We start from the raw sequence: 20,450 nt of genomic DNA, 5'->3' as shown, positions 1-20,450 counted from the left end.
CGAAAGGAAAGCTATTAGCAAACTAACCCAGAGTGGAAAGCTTAGCATTTAGGTACCTTAGCTACATTTTACACTAAATGTTAGACTGTAAATTCAGAAAAATGACCTAGGAAAATACCATCTAACCTGCTAAGGATCCCAAAGCTCAAAGAAACCTGTATTTTCTGCTTCACATATGCCAAGAGATAATTGCCATCTGACCACGAAGGCAGCTCCTTTTACCTACGGCTATTTCCAATTCATATATGTAGTGCCTTATCTGCTAGATGTGTTCAGATCAATTTAGGTAATAAATACAAAGTGTCACAAAGTTTAAGTCCTTTTTTTTGATCTGTGCCCAAATTATATATTTATTATATAAAATGCAATTAACTGCTTTTCAGCTCAAGGCATATGGTTACAATGTATCTGTATTATCTACAAATTATTTACTGAAATAAACTTGTAAATAATTGTAGTATCCTAACCTACAGTATTACCTCCTGGGACTTCCAGACGCAAAAAGCCTGAAATAAAAGCTTCTGAATCTCAAAAGAAAAGCGTAAGTTAGGGCAGAGTGTTAATAATTACAAGAACGAGGCCAAGATGCTCAAAGGTGAGTGATAATTTTGTGTGTCCACACACAAGGTACAGATGTGTAGCCCTTCCTGCAAATTAAGCTCTATTAAAGTTTCTTGAGGTTTGTGTTAAAACATGGATGTGCTTCCAAGCAGGATATGTGACTTGGGTAAATCCTTGGTGAGAGTGCCTTACTCCGAGTATTCCCAGCCGTTTCAGAGACAGTAACAGAACTGTCTGCAATATTGAGCAAAGCAATCACTATTACAAGCCTGCAGAATCTGTATCTCTAACATGCTGAAAAAATTAGCACACTGACAAGCAAGGTTAAATGCTGCAAAACACGTTTTATTTATCAAATGCAAGCTTTTAGAATTTCAGGAAGGTTAAAAAAACAAGTTAAACTGGAATTCCTCATATTCAGCAGTTTAAAAATGCTTTCAGTGACAGCTGAGACCTCCAACTTTGCCTATAAATGAAACACTTCAAATAACAATCAGTTACACAACCTACTTACAATCAGCAGCTTATCTCACAAGACCTCTAATAACAAATTTCCTTTGTGGCAGCATCTGACTTGTCCAGTGTTGACCATCTTTGTTTATTCTGACTGTCAATCGCTCTTTTAAGTGCTTCATCTGGCACAAGATCTGATTCTTTTACATCAACATGGCTGCAGCCAATTTTAGGGCATCTGTTAAAAAGAAAAGAGAAACTCCATTAAATCAAAAGAATTGTATTTGTCAGATATAGGCTTTTACATAACATCTGCTGGTTTATTGTATTTATCGGGGACTCACTCCCTCTGTCAGCCCCTCGTTACTCCTCTTCCTCTTCACAAGCACTCTGTGGGGAAAAATAAATTCATTTATCTAAACTGGTGGGAATCAAGGACTGAAGAAAGGAAAGAATATGGCGACAGACAGAGCCTCTCACCTGTAGATCACTCTCTCGCTCCATGTACACAAGCTGCCTGCACCAGAAATGATACTAGCATTGCATGGACATCTTTCTGTGTTGCTTTCTCTCTTTGCAGTCCTCTACAAACTGCAGGTAACTACCTCTTACTTTATGAATCTGCAGTGGAGAAGTATAATCTTCACTGACAGATAAATAGGGAAATAGATCAAAGAGAATGAGACTTGCAAAGGCTGACTGGTGAATCAGTGGACTTTCTAGTCAGTGTAAAAATTTACCTGGCCTTTTATGAACTGAGAAGGCACAGAAAGGAGACATGAGGTCAAATTAACAGCCCCTAAATGATAATCAAATACAAAATGTCTTACAACTACTTGAAACAGCCAGATAAAGACAGCAGGGTGAAAGACATTCAGGAACCAAAGGTCATTTTCCTTTGGCAGTGGCCCAAACATGCATGGATGGTACCTGTAGTCAGAAATAACACTTTTTCTGAATTTTTCCTCTATTAGGAGTAACTTTTGTCCGAGGCATTGAACTTATTTACACTCAGTACTCATAGCTTTTGCTCCAGATTTCTCCACAGTTTACTGTGTTTGTCATGGACAAGTCACTTAATTGCTCTGTGCCTCAGTTTTCCCATTTATCACCTTATTAGAGCAATAGCTTGCCAGATTAATGAATAACAAGTGCTCAGAAAGCTTCCCGTGTTTCCTGTAAGCATAAAGTATTAGTATGTCCTTCCAGGCAGTGGAAAACAGTGAGCAAACCGAGACACGTAAGAGTTGCCTAAAGGAGCCTACGGCGAGTCTATCAGCACAAAACCGGTGGCTGTGCGTACGTCAGCCGAACAGCTGACGTTCAGCCAGCGCAGTGCCAAGCGCACCGAAGGCATCCCGTGGATTCAAGTCGGAAAGTACGTGTGAGGAAACAGCCACTTCTCTAGCTCCAGAGCGAGCAACAGCCTTGATTTCAGGGACAGGACAGAGAGGATGCCCCTAACCAAACTCTGCTCTGTCAAGCCACCTGCTTCCACTTGAATGTCGCTGGCACGAGTGCAGCCAACTAGCAAAACCACGAGAACAGGGTACTCGAATGAGGAACTTGTTGCATCAGCTGGCCTCTCTTCCCACCACAGCAGACTATGGTTTTTCAAAACTGACTGCATTTTCATGAGAAAGGTTAAAATTACAGCTGGTCAGTGAGACTGGGTAGAGAAAACCAAGCAGACTTAATTTAGTTAACAGCAAAGCCGACGTACAGCTCTGCGTGTGTTTTTCTAGCATACTGGAATAACTTCTGTAAAAATTGTAAGGTTGCAAGCCAAAAGCTCAAAATTAAGAACTGCCAGCATTCAGACTGCACAAATAGCTTCAGTTTGGGTAAAAGGCAGCTTTTGAAGCTAGATGTTGTACTGCTTACATGCTTACTGGACCCTGACAGTGCAGGGTGAATGGTTGAACTTGATGATCTTGAGGGTCTCTTCCAAACAGATGATTCTACAGTTCTATGATTTTTTTTTAATACTTTAGAATTGCTTCAAGTTTTTAATTTCTTAAAAGGTAAAATAAAATTCAATCACTCTATTAGTTTTTCAGCAGTGCTGAAACTTTTGATCCACCATGACAATCTCTACTACCATGACATTTTCCTGATGTGTTAATAACACAGAGAAATATTTAGATATGAACATCCTAAATTCAGCTCCGTATTGCAGAAGGTGTTTTTGTTGTGGCTTTGGGCTGTTGAGCACATGCTTCCTAGCTTGTCCCTATCCTCCAGAACACTTACTTTCTTCTCTCCAACTTGTGAGCTATTTTCCAACTCCCATTCATTTTTCCAGCCAAGCTTCTGTCCATCCATGTTGCTGGTTTTGTTGTTATACCCAGGATATTGCACCCACTGCACTTTTTGTCCCTAGACCTCATAACACAGGCAAGGTACTTCCATCTTGTTCTTCAAGCTGTCTTGACACAAAGGTAGTGGCTGGACATCCTAACTGATGCTTGACTTCATAGCAGTGCTTTTCTGCAGCCAGGAAGGAGCATGGAATAAAAAGTCCTTCTCCACCTTTGTACCCTCTGTGGTGGAGTATGTAGAGTCTAACAGAAATGCAAGAGCAACAGACAGAGGAAGTAGGCTGCCTGTGGCATTATCTTTGGGGAAATCAGGTTGCTAGTCTCTGACAGACCTTCCTGAGCATGTGCAACTGCACATTTATTAACAAGTCCACAGCTGGTAAGTTTCTATGAGGTCATCAACCCCAAAGCATGAGACTCTAGCATATATGGTGTAAAAACAAATGTGAAATTAGTGATGAAATGATATGTCCTCTATACTTGCTCTAAAAAGTGTTTGAGCCCCTTCCTCTTCTCCTTCCTTTTTTTTTTTTTTTTTTTTTAAATCAAAATCATCCTAAATTTGAAATTTACAGGGGAGAATTTCAGGTTTAAAAATTCAACTGTTACATCTTTTCATCCAAAAACATATGTCCTGTGTGGAAAGTGGCAGGCTGCTTTGCTGATATAAAGTAAGAATTATTTAATTTCATCGTAGGAGGAACTGCACAATCCTGTCTGATCATTCTTAAAGCTCTGCCTGATCATTGTTAAACTCTGTACTACTTAAAAAGTTGTGTATTAATATTTCTCACTCTAACACTCATTTAAGTGTTTTAATATTTCTCAGTTGTACTGGAATGTAACTGCAAGAGAGAGTGCACAGAGGAGACGTTTATTTTTTTTCATTAACTTCAGGGCTTGCTAAGTAAGCAGCGGGAACAAAACGAGCAACGGAATTTCAGGAAGCTGAAGTTTCTCTTTGTTGTTCAGGGCTATACGAAATCTCTTTGCTTCTGTTGTGCAGGTACCATGAGTAGCTGTAACTTCCCTGCACACTTCCTGAATATTTCCTTACACATGGCTTTCATTAAAAAGAAAAGCTCCTTCACATCTACAGTACTAATGAGGAGACTGTGACTTGGGCAGACACTGAAGTATTACTTCCTGCAGCCTTGCCAATCCAAATACATTTCCTAGAACAAGTGGAGTAAAATTCCACTTACACAGCAAAGCAAACAGCTTTTCCACACATTCTTGTTAGCTTACCGGACTTTTTTCTTTTGCTGCTTTCGATTCTGGATAATTTTTAGAATGGCGTCTTCTTCGTAAGTATGTCCGCAGACTTTGTTTCGAACTGGCTTCTTCATCTCCATCTGTAATCAATCAGGTTTGATTTAAAGGAACTGATAATGCCCATGAAAGTGCTTCTTATGAGATTTTATGTAAAATGGCAGGAAGCATGTTTGCCATTCACACATGGCATTCCACTGAAATTACGGGGTCAGGTCCTGCACGGTAAACTGCATTCCTACTTACATGGGGGTTCTTCCCAAGTAATGTTGCTCTTCTCTGATAATGCTTGTGATTTATACTGCCTGATTTTTAACAAGTATTGCAGACTTGTAATGAACAATCCAGTGAAGAATATGAAATAACTATTTCCCAATCGATTACAGTAGCAGTGATAGCATACCTGTGTAATGGGACAAATAAAGTTCATCTGACTCTGAGTCACGGCTATATCTTCATCGATTTGTTCAATGGTCTCATTATCATTATCTGATTGACGACAAACTATAATGGGAAACAAGACAATTTTCATTTAATATTTAATATAGATAGCCAATACTTGAAATAAGCAAATAAAATCCAGCATTTGCCAAGCATTATCCCACACTGATATCTAAGATGCCATGACATATTTCTGTACCACTCCCTGAACAAGATACTGCAAAAAAATACTGTACTGTGGTCTCTGCTAGAAAATGTGGGGTTTTAAATGGCAAGCACTTGTGTGTGTGTTTGTGTGTGTGTGTCTGTTTATAGCCAATGCTAGAAAGGAGGGCTTGGAAGGAAAGCAAGCTGGCCTGAATATATGCAAAGACTTTTCCAATCTCTGTTCAAGTTCATCAAAAAACAGTAACATTCAGATGAGTCCTCAAAATCTAACAAAGGATGAGGTGGAGCTTTTGCAGATTCAGCAGTCCTACCCTGAATATCAGTTTGTGTTTGAATGTCATAAATGAGCTTGCTATATAGCCTGTATACACAGTATATACCTTAAAAGGAATTTGCACTATTTATCATACTGCATCATTTGTAAAGTAATGCCACTGTATTTTAACAAGGCTATAATTAGTGACAAACAAAAGCCAAGAAAGTGTTATTTGAGACGGACAATAGAAACGTTATTGAAGCAGCCTTAAGGAGGAGGGGCCGAAATGCTGAAATCTCCCAGAAAACACTTGATGGCCCAATGCCAGGGAATGAGGGGCATACAAACAGGAAGAAATCCACCTTGAGCTAGAGAAGATGCAGGTCCCCACCTTTACCAGTTACCAGAAGAAGAAGGCAAGGTGTAAGCAACTCTCCGTACCCAGGGGCACGCCAGCACAGGGCTCCGTGCAGAAACTAATTAGCCAGAGCCAAAAGCTGAGACACAGGAGCAGCTAAGGAGGATATATGGCTAAGTGTAACCTTAATAAATGTATACATCATGTTTTATCTTTTCCTAACCTTCCTCTGTTATTGTGCATCTAGGCTTTTAGTTTAATGCATTTGTTTATCTTTAAATCTTATCTGGTAATAATAGCAAACTTAACACCTGCCATACTTTCCATTCCTTTGGGATAGTTCTGCAGTGTTTTTTCAGCAGTGCCCTGGGTGTAGCCCTCGAGCTGAACAGAGCATTTTTCTCTCTAGCTGCACAACCTAGTTTGCAATGTAGCGACACACATGGCCTACAAGTACTTGAGAAGGGATGGTGGGGAGGTGGGGGAAGGGCTCTTTACATTAGTGATGGGTGATAGGACAAGAGGAAATGGGTATAAGCTTAGTCAGGGGAGGTTCAGGTTGGATGTTAGAAAGAATTTCTTCTCTGAAAGGGTTGTCAGCCACTGGAATAGGCTGCCCAGGGAGGTGCTTGAGTCCCCATCCCTGGATGTCTTTAAGAAAACGGTGGATGCACTACTTAGGGACATAGTTTAATGGGGGATTAGGGACGGTTGGACTGGATGATCTCTAAGGTCTTTTCCAACCTAGAAATTCTATGATTCTATGATTCTATGACACAGGGTTCGGAGAGGATGAAATCCTTCAGTGGCCTGCGATGGCTTGGACTGCCAAGAGGGCAGCGAGAAACACAAGTGAACACAGAGGGTTTAGAGTTACTTCATGATTTGCCTTCTGCCAAGTCTCAGCCTTGGTCTCCTTTGCTGCTGTTGCACACTATCAGCCAATCTTTGCATTTTTGCATCCCTGGTATTCGGTCTCCCACATCTGTTAAGGACCAGTGTTTCCTAACTTATGGTCAGTCCTGCATGCCTGTATAACACCATCACCTTCCGGGTGGTAACAGCAGACATCACTCCTGGAACAATCACAATGTCTCACACCCAGTCTAGACCGAGCACGCTGCCCCGTGAGCCAGCACATCTCTGCTTGAAGGACTCTTGGCATTGGTGTTGCAGCCATCGCTCCACCACAGCACCTCTTGGTACGCCGATTTTATTTGCCTATTTTTCCTTCCTCCTTAACAGAGCTTGCCCTTCTCTCCATTCCAATATACCAAGAGTTTTCCAAGTGTTCAGGAATGTTTCTGACCCAGGTAGTCCTGCAAATACTTAGGCAATACTCAGGCAAGCATCATGGGTATTTCTGTTTCTATTAGTAAGGCCTCACTCAATCAATAAGGTGTGGATGCAGGGGGAAAAGGAGCTCAAATATCCAGTGTCAATAATAATTTTAAGGCCTTCATCTGCAAGAATATTAACGTACCTTTATCAGATACTGATGGCCCTAACAAAACTAAACACTTGCAAATCAGAAGGAAAAAGTGGGCACAATTTAACCATAAACACCAAAACTGAAATGGTATTGGCATCAGAAAAAGACTTGCATCAGATACCAGTTTTCAGAAAAGAAAACTTTCACATATTATTCTTAGATTGCTCATATATAAGGTTTATTCTATCATAAACACCTAGTATTTTGAAGAAAATACAACTTTTTCAGGGAAAAGTGTTTTTTTTTTTAGTGAAGCTTTTGAAATACAAAGCAATGGGTGAAATCCCACTGAGACAGCAAGGCTAAAGAATATTCCAAATATTGGTAGGTGCCAGCTTCTGCATGGGCTGCTTTATTTAAATACCATACTGATTTTTTTTCTGAGAGTAACACCAACAAAACCCAAGAGATTCAGAATTTCCTTAAATTCACGTATCTGCAGATTTTGACATACTGCAGCTCCAACCTTTCCTGCTGAAAACATCTGCAAACTCACATTTTCCTATGTTGTACTTTGTTTCAGCTCATGAACTTGGCATGTAGTTCCAGTACACCAGTACGTCATGTTGGTCAGTACGGTTAGAATGCAGCAGTACTGGCCAGATCTTGGACAGGTGATTGATTACAAAGGATGATTTTTTTTTTTCTATCAGTAATATGTAGATACTAAAGAAGTTGGGTAAAGTTTTAAAATGTGGGGCTTGTGCCTGTGATTTTAGTTTTAAAGCTCAGCACTCCAAGTTAGGCATGTAAGTGGCCTCTTCTGGAAGACTGTTCACCTTGTGCAGCACCTTCTGACTTTGCTAAGGAGTCACCACTTCACTCATCACTTCTGTGTGTACTCAGGTACCAACACAAGAATTTAGGAGAGACTACGCTGAAGCACCCACGTTTGAAAATATGAGCTCAAGCTTGAGTACTGGTGCTTGAGTCTCCCCTGAAGGTCTCAGGTCTCTAAATTGTGAGGGCTAAATCACAGGCTGAGTTCACCTCTTTCTTGTACTGGCTCTGGAGGTGATTTACATGCCTCATGTTTAAAGGCTGAAATTCCGTGAGTTGAGACCCACTCCTTGCAGATGGGATATATTAATCTTCCTGGATTCGAATCTTCCTCTTGCTGCAAGCTTATCTTAAACACTTCAGGTTGCACTTCATTTGCAATGATTTTGTATACAGTCTACCAGAGCGGGGCCCTGGTTTCAAGAGGTTATCATGGCACAAATGAATAATTAGTTAAAATATTTCCTTTTCATAAGCAGCTAATATTTTTAATATGCAAGACTGGGATGATGCAAGTGATACCTCAAACATGTCAATAGCAAATTAGCATAAATCAGCTAAACCACCCACAGATTTGTTGCTATTGCTTGATGTTCTAGATCACAGGAGGAGAGAAGAAAATATCTTTTTTTCATTAAATTTTTCATTAAATTTTGCAGAGATTACTCAAGACACACATACATCCTGAACTGGTCAGTAAGATGCTCTAAACTGTAGATCTATACCTGTAAACTCATATTGGAAGGTGTTTTTATTAAGGTCAAAGGAATTTTTTTAGCAAAGGAAATGTATAAAAGTTTGGAGGATCTAACTTGCAAGTCTGACTATTCTATTGAAAGAAAAAGTAAAAACACTGGGTCATACATATTTCAGCTAAGTCAGGTTACATATTTCTAAAATTGAGTTTTCCTTGCAAATTAAAACCAGATGCAGAAAACACTAAGTTATTGTTCCTGAAATTCAGATCTTGCCTTAAGTAACAGAAGTACATACATCTGTTTTGGAAGTCTGAGAGATTACATTTTAGGAGTCTTGACAGTTTCTAGTTTTCCATTCCAGCCAATTGAAACCTGTTATGAGTATTAGTAACACATTTTCTATCTGGCTATCTCAGCAATGATGTTTACAGGTAATTAGTGCCCACTGTTGTAATAAAACTGCATTCTCATAAAGGTATCTATTTTTGGTAACACATCATAATGAATTTTGCAACTGCCAACTGTTTTTTACTTATTCAATTTTAATTAAAAGCTGGTAGTACTTTATATCTCTATCGCTTTCATCTCTTGATAAAAATGTGACTAATATGTCTTAGCTCAGTTCTCCCCTACTCTGCTGAGAGAGACTGAGAAGTTTTAAGCCAACTTTAAAAAATAAGAAAATCATAGTGTGGAGACATTAACTGCTATATTGTGATTTATACGAAGCACGGATAGTATACGCATTAAAAAAGTGTTAGAGGGAAGATTTTCTCCGTTGTCATTGTCACTTCTGTGACAGACAGACTGCTGTCTGCTCCCTCCTTCCAGTGCCAAAAACGTCCTCTACCCGACTCCTGTTTCTCTAACCTGGCCCTGGGTGAGTACATGCTGCAATGTAAACTCAAGTGATTTCTCTCCTCCCGTGCCGCGCCGTTCTGCCTTCTCACCTGCCATCAGCCAGACACTAATCCCGGCAATCAAAGGGCAACGTTAAGCACGCAGGATTGAATCTTTGTAAGGCTGAGCCACTAGACCGACAAGGTCTTGGCTCCCAAGAGGGTCTATTGTCCTGCTGACTCTATAGAAATAACAGCAACTCATCCAGGCTGGGACAAATCCTATCTCTGAGAGCTCCAAGAAAAACATGACTGTTACGAGGGCAAGTCAAATGCCAAGTGTTCCTGCCAGCAGGACATAGAAAATAATGAAAGGTGGGGGAGGCGAGGACATCATCACATCCAAGAGTTTTATTTTAAGAGTCAGAAGGAGCCTGGGGCACTGCTAGCATGGGGTGAGGAAGGTCCAAGGAGAAGTCTAAAGGAAGGAATGAGCCCAAACACTGCTTTCCACAAAACACACTGCTGAGAGCAACGTGGGCAATGCTTAAAAGTTGCCCATGCTTAAGAGTGGGTCAGGATGCCCATTGGTGCTCTGAATGAATTTGGGTTAGACTTCAGATCTGGAGGAGCAGACAAGAGCAGCTGTCCAGTGTCCTGCCCCTGGGACGGATCCCCAGTAAACACTGTAGGAGGAGTGAAGAAGAGGGGAGCACAGAGTAACACCTTCCTGGCAAACATTCCCAGTCTCTAGCAATCTGTGGCCAAGGACTTCCTGAGTCAGAGGTAATATCTCTACTTAATAAGCCCTGGAGTTTTCCTCCAATGAATTTGTCTAAACTTGGAGAGGGGAATTTGGGCCTGGACTTTTCAGCTTGATTAGAGACAGTTATCTTTGCTAGAAAGGTTAGCAACAGTTTAATTTGCCTTGAAACTTACCACAGAGGCTGCAGGTTACAGTTTAATTTGATTTTTAAGAGGGAAAATAAGGTGTGCAAGCTACAGCTGCAGTCAAACAGTTCAAAGGCTTTCTGCTTTTGCCAGAGGCATGTGATAGTTTAATTTGCCAACCAAGCCAAACTAGGCTTTGCATTAAAGTGCATTACAATTTGATTACGTGCTGGTGTTGCAATACACAAGTTGATCTAAGGAAGGTGGCCTTTAACACGTTGCTCCAGATTGCAATTGCAAATTTACTTGCTTCTGCCCAGACCAAGCAATTTGCTGGTAATTTACTGACAAGTCCCTTGAGTGTGCCCTGTTTTACACATACTTGTGTAAGAAGTACACAGACATGCATTTGGTCAATCCAAAACAAAATGGCAATCCTGTAGATATAAACCATTCTGATTTTCCTGGAGTGTGAAAGACAAATTAGATGAACAAATTAGCAAATTGTTAGTTCCTTTACATAATAAGAGTGGAAAAGGAAAGGGCAGTATCCTGCACTAAGCAACAATCCTCTAAAAACTCCTTTAATGCCATCAAATTCACAGCACTTGCATATGTTACAGTATTTTGTTCCACTAAGCTACAGGTGCTCTAAAATACACTATTCCAAATGGAAATACTGTTCCAGTTTTATCCTACAGTTGGTTGATGCCAGTTTTCCAGAATGACCTTAAAATGAAGAGAGACTATGATTTGATGGAAATGTTATGGGACACGTTACAGAAATGTAAGTGAAGGAGATGGAAAGATGCTTGAAGTTAGACACAGTTTGCTTTTTAACGCATTCATAAATAAAACGTGACTACAAATCCCACCAAAAAAAAAAAAAAACAACCACAAAAGAAACTCCAGAGGTGCCCTGTGAAACCTTCAACTTACACACTATTTGAAGTGAGAAGTAAGACATCATCTCTGCCTTTAGATTTTTGGAAATTCAGACTATTGTGCAGTGGGACTCGTGTCCCTGGAAAGGCAAACAGAAAGGATATCTTCGATTATAAACCACGCAGCTCAAACAGTTTGGTAGGCGAACACACAGAGGCAGCTTTTTTACTCCCTCATTATTGCAAACAAACAAGAATCCACACTTCAAAGTCCGTGGGTTCAAACAGCAGTTTCCTCATCACTGCAGTCTGGACTCGATCTGAAGAAACTCTTGAGGGAGATGAAGATTACCCAAAAAGATGCCATGAGGGCTCATCAGTAAGCTCAGAGGAGCCATCGTTTCTGGAAAATCTAAAGCAGCCATATTCTTCCTTCTTAACTATCATCACCCACAACGGCATGTAAACTTCATAAGCAAGGTAAACACCAAAGGCTTGCTCAAAGTAAACCCAACTGATACAAAGATACTTCAATGACCAGGAAACTCTCAGTCTACATGAAAGCGTGCCAGGCATGTGACAATAGCGCAACAGTGTTAGGGCGCAAAGCAAGACAAAAACTGGAATATCTTATGAGGAAAAAAGATATCAGACACAAGCTACTAAATTGCAAATACATGTAAAGAACGTTTTTATTACTTGGATTTTCTCCTGCTCTTCAGAAGGAAAAAGGCTGAACAATCACTGCTTCATACAGCATACTGTATAAAGGCAATTTCCATGCTTAGAGAGCATAATTTCATGTATCAGAGATGAAAGAATATCACACACATGTAAAAAATGAAGAAATTCTCTCCAGACACATGAAAGAAAAAGTTGCAAAAGATGCAACCAGAGAAAAAAAAAAAAAAGGCCTACCATTTCATTAGGAGATGAACCACTTTCCATTACTAACGTTGTGGTCAGAATCTGGAATGTCACTGATGCAATGCTAACCATCAAATGACATGAACATGTAGGGCTTGCCTACACAGGGAAGCTGTTGCAAAATAAGCGAGGGTGTGAGTGCAGAATGCATTAGCTGCTTGGCATCAACTGACTGTGCGGACGCTCTCATTCTGCACGAGGAGCGGAGCGCCTTTGGGCTGTTCAGCCTAATCCACTTCCACAGTGGACTTGAGAAAGGCACTGTTAATGCTGGGGAGCAGCAGTGAGGGGAAAGCTGTCAGTACTGACAGCAGTTTAGAGCCATGTCCGTTTAGGCATGAGTCCTTAGCAGTCCTTGGATGGTCCCTTCTGTAAATTTAATTCAAATTTTCTCAGAACAATCCATGCCAAGTATTCTCTACATATTAGCTCACAAGCAGAAACCATGTCTACGACATCTCTGAACAAAAAGTGACATCATATATCTTGTTTATGGTTGGAGGTCGCTTTACCCATTTCAGTATGTCATTCTTGTAGTCATTCACTTCGGAAAAGCTGAACTGGTGACGGATTTTCAGGTGGAACAAGCTTCTGATAGAAAACACTCCTGGACAGAACTGTTCCAGGGTAACAGAGAGCAGAAGACAAAAGGAGCAGTGCTCAGGCAAGCGGACAAGGTAGTGTAGCTTCCCAGCAGTCCATCCAACAGGCTGCTATGGAACCAGTGAGCAGAAAAGCCCCTAGCTAGCTCAAATGGTCACACCCCTAGGAGATTATCATTCTGATTATCGTTTCAATCTGTCTCTTCATGTTCTCCTCACAAAACTTTTTGACAAAGACTTCACTGTATTTCTTTCCTAAACAGCCCTGTTGAAGAACACCTTTAAAAAGTCACCAAAATAATGCCCCCAGCCCTGGTGCCAGGAGAGTGATGAACACAGATGCCTGTCCCTGCCCATGGCAGGGGGATTGGAACTAGATGATCTTTGAGTTCCCTTCCAACCCAAACCATTCTGTGATTGTACGATTCTACACAGTTTGTCAATCATTGGGGCATAGGTAGGAATATTTATGAGGTATATTGTGGGAAGGCATGAAGCTATAATCCCTGAACATTAACCTGTTGACTTTGTCATTGATGAGGATGGCACTGACTCAGCAGCTCTCTGAAACTGCAGAGAGAGCACAGGAAAGACCAATCTCTCACTTTCGGGAATCAGCAGGTTTCTAGTACACGAAACCAGCTCCACTGCCTCCTTCACCCAAAGGCATCTGGAGAGACAGATCTGCCTCTCTTTACCAGGAAAAGGCAGATGTACTATATATCGCTCTTGACTAAAGACATGAGCATGAATAAGAAAAAACAAAACTGATATGGTGAGGACAAAATATTCTCTTCTCCACCCCGAAAGCCCAATGTTGAAACACTTGAAAGAAACTTTTGGTGAGATATTTTATTTCAAAATTAATATTAATGAAGAGAGCAACATTTGCAATTCTGTTCTTAGTGAGGCATTTCAATCCTTCAGAGTGCTTTCTAAAACTCTGAATTACTTCAAAAATGAACTTACTTCCTTTAGAAATATATGACATCAAGTGATTACAATTCAATGTGAAGCACTATATATATCCACATAACTTACTGGAATTATATTATTGAGATATATAACAAGAGAATTTGTGTTCATTTCCCAAGCTTTTTCTGCAGAAATGAATGTCTTCTCTATTTTACATATAAACTTTACCACTCTACTTATTCTGAATTCTGCAGCTTTGCACAGCCCGAAATGCCTCTATTGAAATGGCCCCTTGGATGGGCAAGAAGACTCAGCTGTCCACCTGTCATGGTCATTACCCCAGCACCTCCTCAGAGCTCGTCCCTGCTGCAGTCACTGCTCTGGGCACTGGCTGGGTACCCACTTGGGGCTGCATCTCCCACTCTGCTCCTGCCTTTGGTCATCAGCCTAAGGCCCCAGCAACTTCCTCAGAAGAGGAATTTTCCTAAAGCAATGATTCATTTGTGGAAGTAAGAACACCCAATTCCTTCTTCTCTTGAACACAAAGCACTATAAAAACCGTCAGTTTTACTTCCATGACTGTTTCCCTGGTGGGAGACTGAGGCACAGGGCAAAGATACATCCACAGTCACTGGCACACTTTGTGTGCTAGACCGTTGTCTTTCCCATTAGACTATACTGCCTTCCCGCTGAGTAACTAAGGCTATGCACAGTCTCCAAATACATTCTCAATGAATGCACCAGTTCCATGTTAAAAGCAAAAAATACAGTACAGAAACCAGTATCTTCTAGTAATTGCACAATGTCTGGTTGTTTATTTTGAGAAAACTAACACTTGCACTGAAAAACACATCATGATTTTCTGCTAAGTCATATTTGTAAAATAATGTTTCTTTGCTAAACTACATGAGAAAAGGAAAAAAAAATCAACATTTACTATCATATCGAAACAAGTTAAGAAATGAAACTCACAGGTTGGTTGTTATTTTAAAGAGGAACTTACAGATCTGCCATTGCTCAATCGTAAAACTGCAAAGTTTTCATTTAGGCTAAGGCAGAGTGACATATTGTGTGTGTGTGTGTACTAAACTGTGCTGTGCACACTGAGCAGATCTTCACTATAATCACCTCGGTAAACTGTTCCCTAAAAGAAATAAAAAATATTGCTAATCCCAATTTATACAGCATCCTCCAAAACAATGTCACAGGGGGTTCTGCAGCTAAACACAACGCTATCATCAGTTAGGAACAGCTGAACAGTTATTTTTCTCAACCTGTCCTGTGATGTAAGATTAGGCTTCTTGAATGGCAGTCAGTAGAAAAAATCTAATGCTAAAGTCCTGAGCTATAAATACTGCAGCAGCCTAGTAGCTTCGGATGGTAATTAGTAGTTAATTTTAAATCTGATCGATATTTATTTTAAATCTCTTTCTGCAGATTCTCATTTGCCAGGAGTGCACTGGCAGAGTGCATCTTCATTAATGCTACATGCATCAGAAAATCATTACCATTCTATAGGTGTCATTTATATAGCAACACATGCATTTCCGACTTCACCTTGACATTTCTGCATGGTGGAGATATAGACAATCTGGGAATGACTGTGCTTTACAGGAAGACTGTGAGGGGCTTAACTAAGGTCAAGCACAAGACAAAGTCTTTTAAACGCTCAAGGTCTCTCTATGTCTACACTTTCCTCTCCAGATCAGGTTTAATAGGGTAGTGAAATGGGACAGAGAAAGGACCTGAACACCCACAGCAGCAGAAACAAGAACAGCTAGGCAGGACAAGCAGATCAAGGGAAGCTCATGTTGAATTGATGGGGCAGCAGTTGCAGTGTCACTTGTGCTTCTTAATAAGGATAACGGGCACATAGCTAAATCACCTGGCATTCTGCACAGTCTTCATCTTTCCAGCAAAGCCGTTAACGTTACCCTCGTTATTTCAATCTTATCATTATTACCAGGATGAAGTAACATTACAGCTGTCCTCTTAAGAACTATTAACTGCCCTTGCACTCTCTGGCTGGAACATTTGCAGAAACACATACAATCCCTACATGTATGCTGAGAAAGATCAAGAATTTCTATCTCGAAATAAACAGCTTAATAAAAGTGAAACAATCTAACTGCACCAATTAAGGAAGGAAAACAAAACTGAATATAACAGAGCTACACTAAGGAATCACCATTTCAAACAGTGAAGATAAGGCACAGCCCGTTTTTGTCAATGCTCCTTTCCCATCAGAAATCAAGCACAGCTCCACAACCCAGAATTTAGATTAGGTCAGCGTTACTGAGACTCTGGTTTGTACAGGTAATTGAGATTCCTCCTTTTCTACACGCTCGGCTACAGCTAGTAAAAATATGTGGGAATTGGGTCCAGTGACTGGAAGGAATGGAAAACCTTCAAGGACAGAACCAATGCATAAATGGGGATTATAAGAAAGACGGAAAGAGACTTTTTACCAGGGCCTGCAGTGACAGGCCAAGGGGGAACGGTTTTAAACTGAAAGAGGGTAGATTTAGATTGGGAATGAGGGTGGTGAGACACTGGAACAGAGAAGCTGTGGATGCCTCGTCCCTGGAAGCGTTGCATGGGGCTTTAAGCAACCTATATAGTGGAAGGTGTCTCTGTCCATGGCAGGGGGGTTGGACTAGGTGATCTCTAAAGGTCCCTTGAACCCAAACCATTCTATAATGTTTCTCTGATTCCAAGCTTTTATTTGCAGATATCAGCACTGGCAGTTACAGCTCTTTGGGATCAAATACTACGTTGACATGGTGCGTGTGCCAATACACAATACATGTGTACAATACAACGTGTACATCTAACACAATTTAGGAAATTATTTGTTAGATTAAGAAGCTGAGAAGCATTTTTAGTAAAGGCCATAAAGGGACTCTATCATTAAAAAAATGCAGCAATTGGAAATGCTAGTCACAGACAAATGACATAGTTAAGCTCTCCCCATGACAAACCACACTCAGCCTTAACTGAATACAGACACTTACTACAGGTGTCTTGCTAGCTTTTTCATTGCAAAGCTGATCATGGCACAGCTCCTCATTTCATATAAAGGAAAACACACGAAATATCAAAAGAGCTCTTCAGAGGGCACATACTTGAACAACAAATAATTCTAGCCAGGGAGTACAAGGGAATCCGGAAAACAGCAGCAAGTCACATGCCAATTTTGTAAACATAGGAAATGATCGCTTCAAAACTTTCAGCTGCTTGAGGTGCTGTCCACCCATACATGACAAACCTACCAGAGAAGAGTCACCATGTTAGTGACACCCACAGGTATGTGGAAAGGGCAGTCATTTAGCAGCAAGCAGAGTTCCTTGGGAAGTGACAGTCTTTGCAATTACGCATTCCTGGGTTACTACATTTGGCCTCTGGCTTGTACAGCACAGAGCTTGAAACCAGGAGCTCGATTATCACTGACAATGCTGATCTGGAATTTCAGGAATGGGTTGTAGTGGGTCCCGGGAAGCAAACAGCATTTATGAAGCAAAGAAGCACTCTATACCTTTGCCAACAGAGAATGTTATGTTGCTCCGAGATGTTGCAAGAGCATGCAAGCAGTGTGGGAAAAGTGCAAACAGAGCTGGTGCAGTAAGAACTACAAACGGCATCACGTTATTTACCACGGGGGGCAGGAAGGTGTACGGAATTCCACACTGCTCAGCGCCTGAATATATTCTTCAGCAAATTATTAAACAATTCGACTGTAAGCAGCTAAAGGATAACAAGGTAGTAAGAGGCAGTCAATATGTTTCTTGCCAGATCAAATCATGCCAAACTGATCTAACTTGCTTCTCCGATAGATTAACTGCCCTTACTGGACGAGAGAACCCAGCTGACATATATATGCTGACTTTAAATACAGCTTTTGATGTTCTCCAGATGACATTCTCCCAGGCAAACTAAAGAAATCAGCGCAGAACTTCACCCAGATCCGAGAAACAACACAATAATTAAGCTTTCTTCTGATTAGAGTTTCTTTTTTTCTAAAACAGATCACTGGTGTGACAATCATTACAGTAATGCCTAAAAACCATAATAGAGATCAAACAAGTCTGTAGAAGACACTATGCACATTCATGGAAAGACAATTTCTGGCATTGCAGAGCTACAGTCTAAACAATAAGGATAGACAAGGCAAATATCTTACCAACACTGTCAGAGACGGGAAACTGAGGCAGAAAAAGATTAAGAGCCCGATTTTCAAATGAGCTCAGCATATTTGTTGCTGAGCTTGTTTGAAATTCTGGCCATAATCAACACCATGGAAATCACTAGATATTGAGCTCCTTTGAAAATCAAACTTCAATATGGAAATTTGGCCCAGAGGTCTTTTGAAAATCTACATCAAGAGGCTTACCCAAGGTCACCCAGGAAGTCGGTGGCAGGGCTGGCAACTGAACTTACATCTTCTGACTCCCACTCTGGTGCATAACTAATGTCACTCTGTGTTCTGCTTTAATTAGCTCTGGGGAGATTGCAACCCAGAGAATGCTTTTGAAATGAAAGAAAAGAAAACCCTTGCAAGTGCGTTCAGTTTCCTTTTAGAAGCACCAGCACAATGGGGTACCAGCGACTCACAAGCAGTAGGGATTTCCAGCTTCTTTAACAAGCTTCTGTTTTCCTTGGAGAAGATAAATTGTTTGTTGTTTTCTTCTCATATTCATCTCAAAGGGATTCATTGGAGAACTGTTCATTTTTTCTCTAGTAATACTTTTTTTGACTTGCACTATGCCTCTGACCCATACAAATATTTTTCCAGTGACAAATGAGGATAGAAAAAGGAAGCCTGCAGAGTGCAAAGGCTCCTAAGGATTAGTAGACAACCTCTGGGGCAAGGAGTGGAGACTTATGCTATTGCTTATTATTACTACATTTTTCCTTAGGTAGAGAGAGTTGTTTGAAGTGGTTTCCTTGCTAATGCAGTGGCAGAGCAAACTATTTACTTTGCATGTATATGTGGTTGCCTCAGTACCTCTCTTGCTGTTCCTGTGGAACACCTAAGATGCACTGTTTTCAGCAGTCCACAAGTTCTTTCTGGAACATCTAGATTCTCCATATTTTCCCTGGCTTTGGTGGCATCCCTAGGTCTCTAAGCATCTTCCCTGACAAATCTTTGTTGGAGAACTACTGCAGCCATCTCACGAAGAACAGAATATAGAAAATTATAACAAAGGTGGAAGCTAGAGTAGGTGTCTGTAGCAGCTTCTTTTAGCCCAACACACTTAGCTAAAACCTAGATGTGGCATTATGTTGTCAAAGACAGAATAATAGGTTAGTATTTCTATTAATATTTTTGCCCTCAAAAGCTTCAGCCTACTTTCCTGTAAAAGGCTATGCAGGTTGATATGTTGGAAGAGCTCTTCAAATGGAGGAGCAGGTCATTTCCTCAGCTCTCTGACCCTAACACGCTATCTCTGAATACAGAGGACTTCTGAATTCACTTTGTTGTACATTGGGAATCTCACTGATAAAAACCAATGAGAATTCTGCCCAGTTTTCCTCAGACAGAAAGCTACGTGGTGGATAGGATCAGAAATCCTGGTTGGTGCTAACGGCTGGAGATTTCATAAAAGAGGAGCTGCCGAGCTCATTATTCCCAGATTTCTGTCAAAAGTAGAAAAATGGCTGTATTCCCTCTTTCCAACTCTCAGCCTTCTTGTACTTCTTTAGTGCTATTTTCAAATCTGCTGCCTCCTTTGGGGTATGTTTCTCTTGAGCTCAGAATAGTATCTTACTTCCCTGTCATATGCACCTTCCACTTGACTTCCTCACCATTTTTTACTGCTGCAACTTTATGTGTCCAGCTGCAAAGCTTTGTAAGTTCCAAAACTACTTTATCTAGAAAAACCAAGAAACGCTTCACTAAAGACAAAACTTAGTAAGTATGTGAAGCAAACAGATGGTGGAGTGAGAGAGATGGTGTACAAGCAGTATGTTTGTTTCTACAGATTAGCTGGGCACACAGTTTCTACTTACAGAGCATTTTTAGTTTCTTTCAATCAGTAAAAAGATATTATTAGCTTTAGTTTAGCACTGGTTCAGGGATTACTAGTGTTCCTACAATGGAAGTCATTAAAGGAGGGGCTTTGAGGGAAGGCAAATTTATTTCACAGGGCTCCCTTCCTCCTGGAGAGTGTTTCTCACTTGAGGGGTGGCACAAGAAAGAGCAAAGGGGAGCTTCGGGGAAAATAAGCGAAGCGATGATCGAGGTCGGCAGCTCTGCCCAAGCAAGGGGAAGCAGGTGACTCCACCAAGCCCCAGAGTGCGCAGCTGGGTGCAGCAGCAGCCCGAAGGTCCTCACCGTGAAGCATTCCCAGAGCCTACTCCTGCAAGAGTCCTATCTGGCAGGTTCTTTTTCTCCATCTTATCTGACTCTTGTTTCACTCCACGCCCTCCTTTTCTTGTATGGCTTTCTCATTGTCTCGTCTCACTTATCTTGGATCACAAGCATTCTGGGGCAGGGAAGGCATCTTTAGATAGTAAAGAGGCAGTGCTTTTATGGCACTATATGCATAATTAATAATAATTCACTCAGTACATAAAGTGAAACTTCTCAAAT

General features: G+C 40.8%; 1 protein-coding gene across 1 annotated transcript in view; it reads right to left on the bottom strand.

The window, feature by feature from the left end:
- Positions 1-926: 926 nt before the first annotated feature.
- NSMCE2 (NSE2 SUMO ligase component of SMC5/6 complex) overlaps positions 927-20,450 on the bottom strand; it is a 135,256-nt gene continuing 115,732 nt past the window's right edge. The window contains exons 5-7 of the mRNA XM_086609561.1: positions 5,011-5,111; positions 4,584-4,690; positions 927-1,252 (exon numbers count right to left, since the gene is read on the bottom strand). Coding sequence (XP_086465687.1) covers positions 1,102-1,252; positions 4,584-4,690; positions 5,011-5,111 — 359 coding nt within the window. The 3' untranslated portion in view covers positions 927-1,101. The remainder of the gene's footprint in view (positions 1,253-4,583; positions 4,691-5,010; positions 5,112-20,450) is intronic.

Source organism: Tauraco erythrolophus, chromosome 3, assembly GCF_009769465.1.
Source record: "Tauraco erythrolophus isolate bTauEry1 chromosome 3, bTauEry1.pri, whole genome shotgun sequence".
NCBI classification, from domain to species: domain Eukaryota; kingdom Metazoa; phylum Chordata; class Aves; order Musophagiformes; family Musophagidae; genus Tauraco; species Tauraco erythrolophus.
This window is presented reverse-complemented; position numbering and strand designations above follow the sequence as displayed.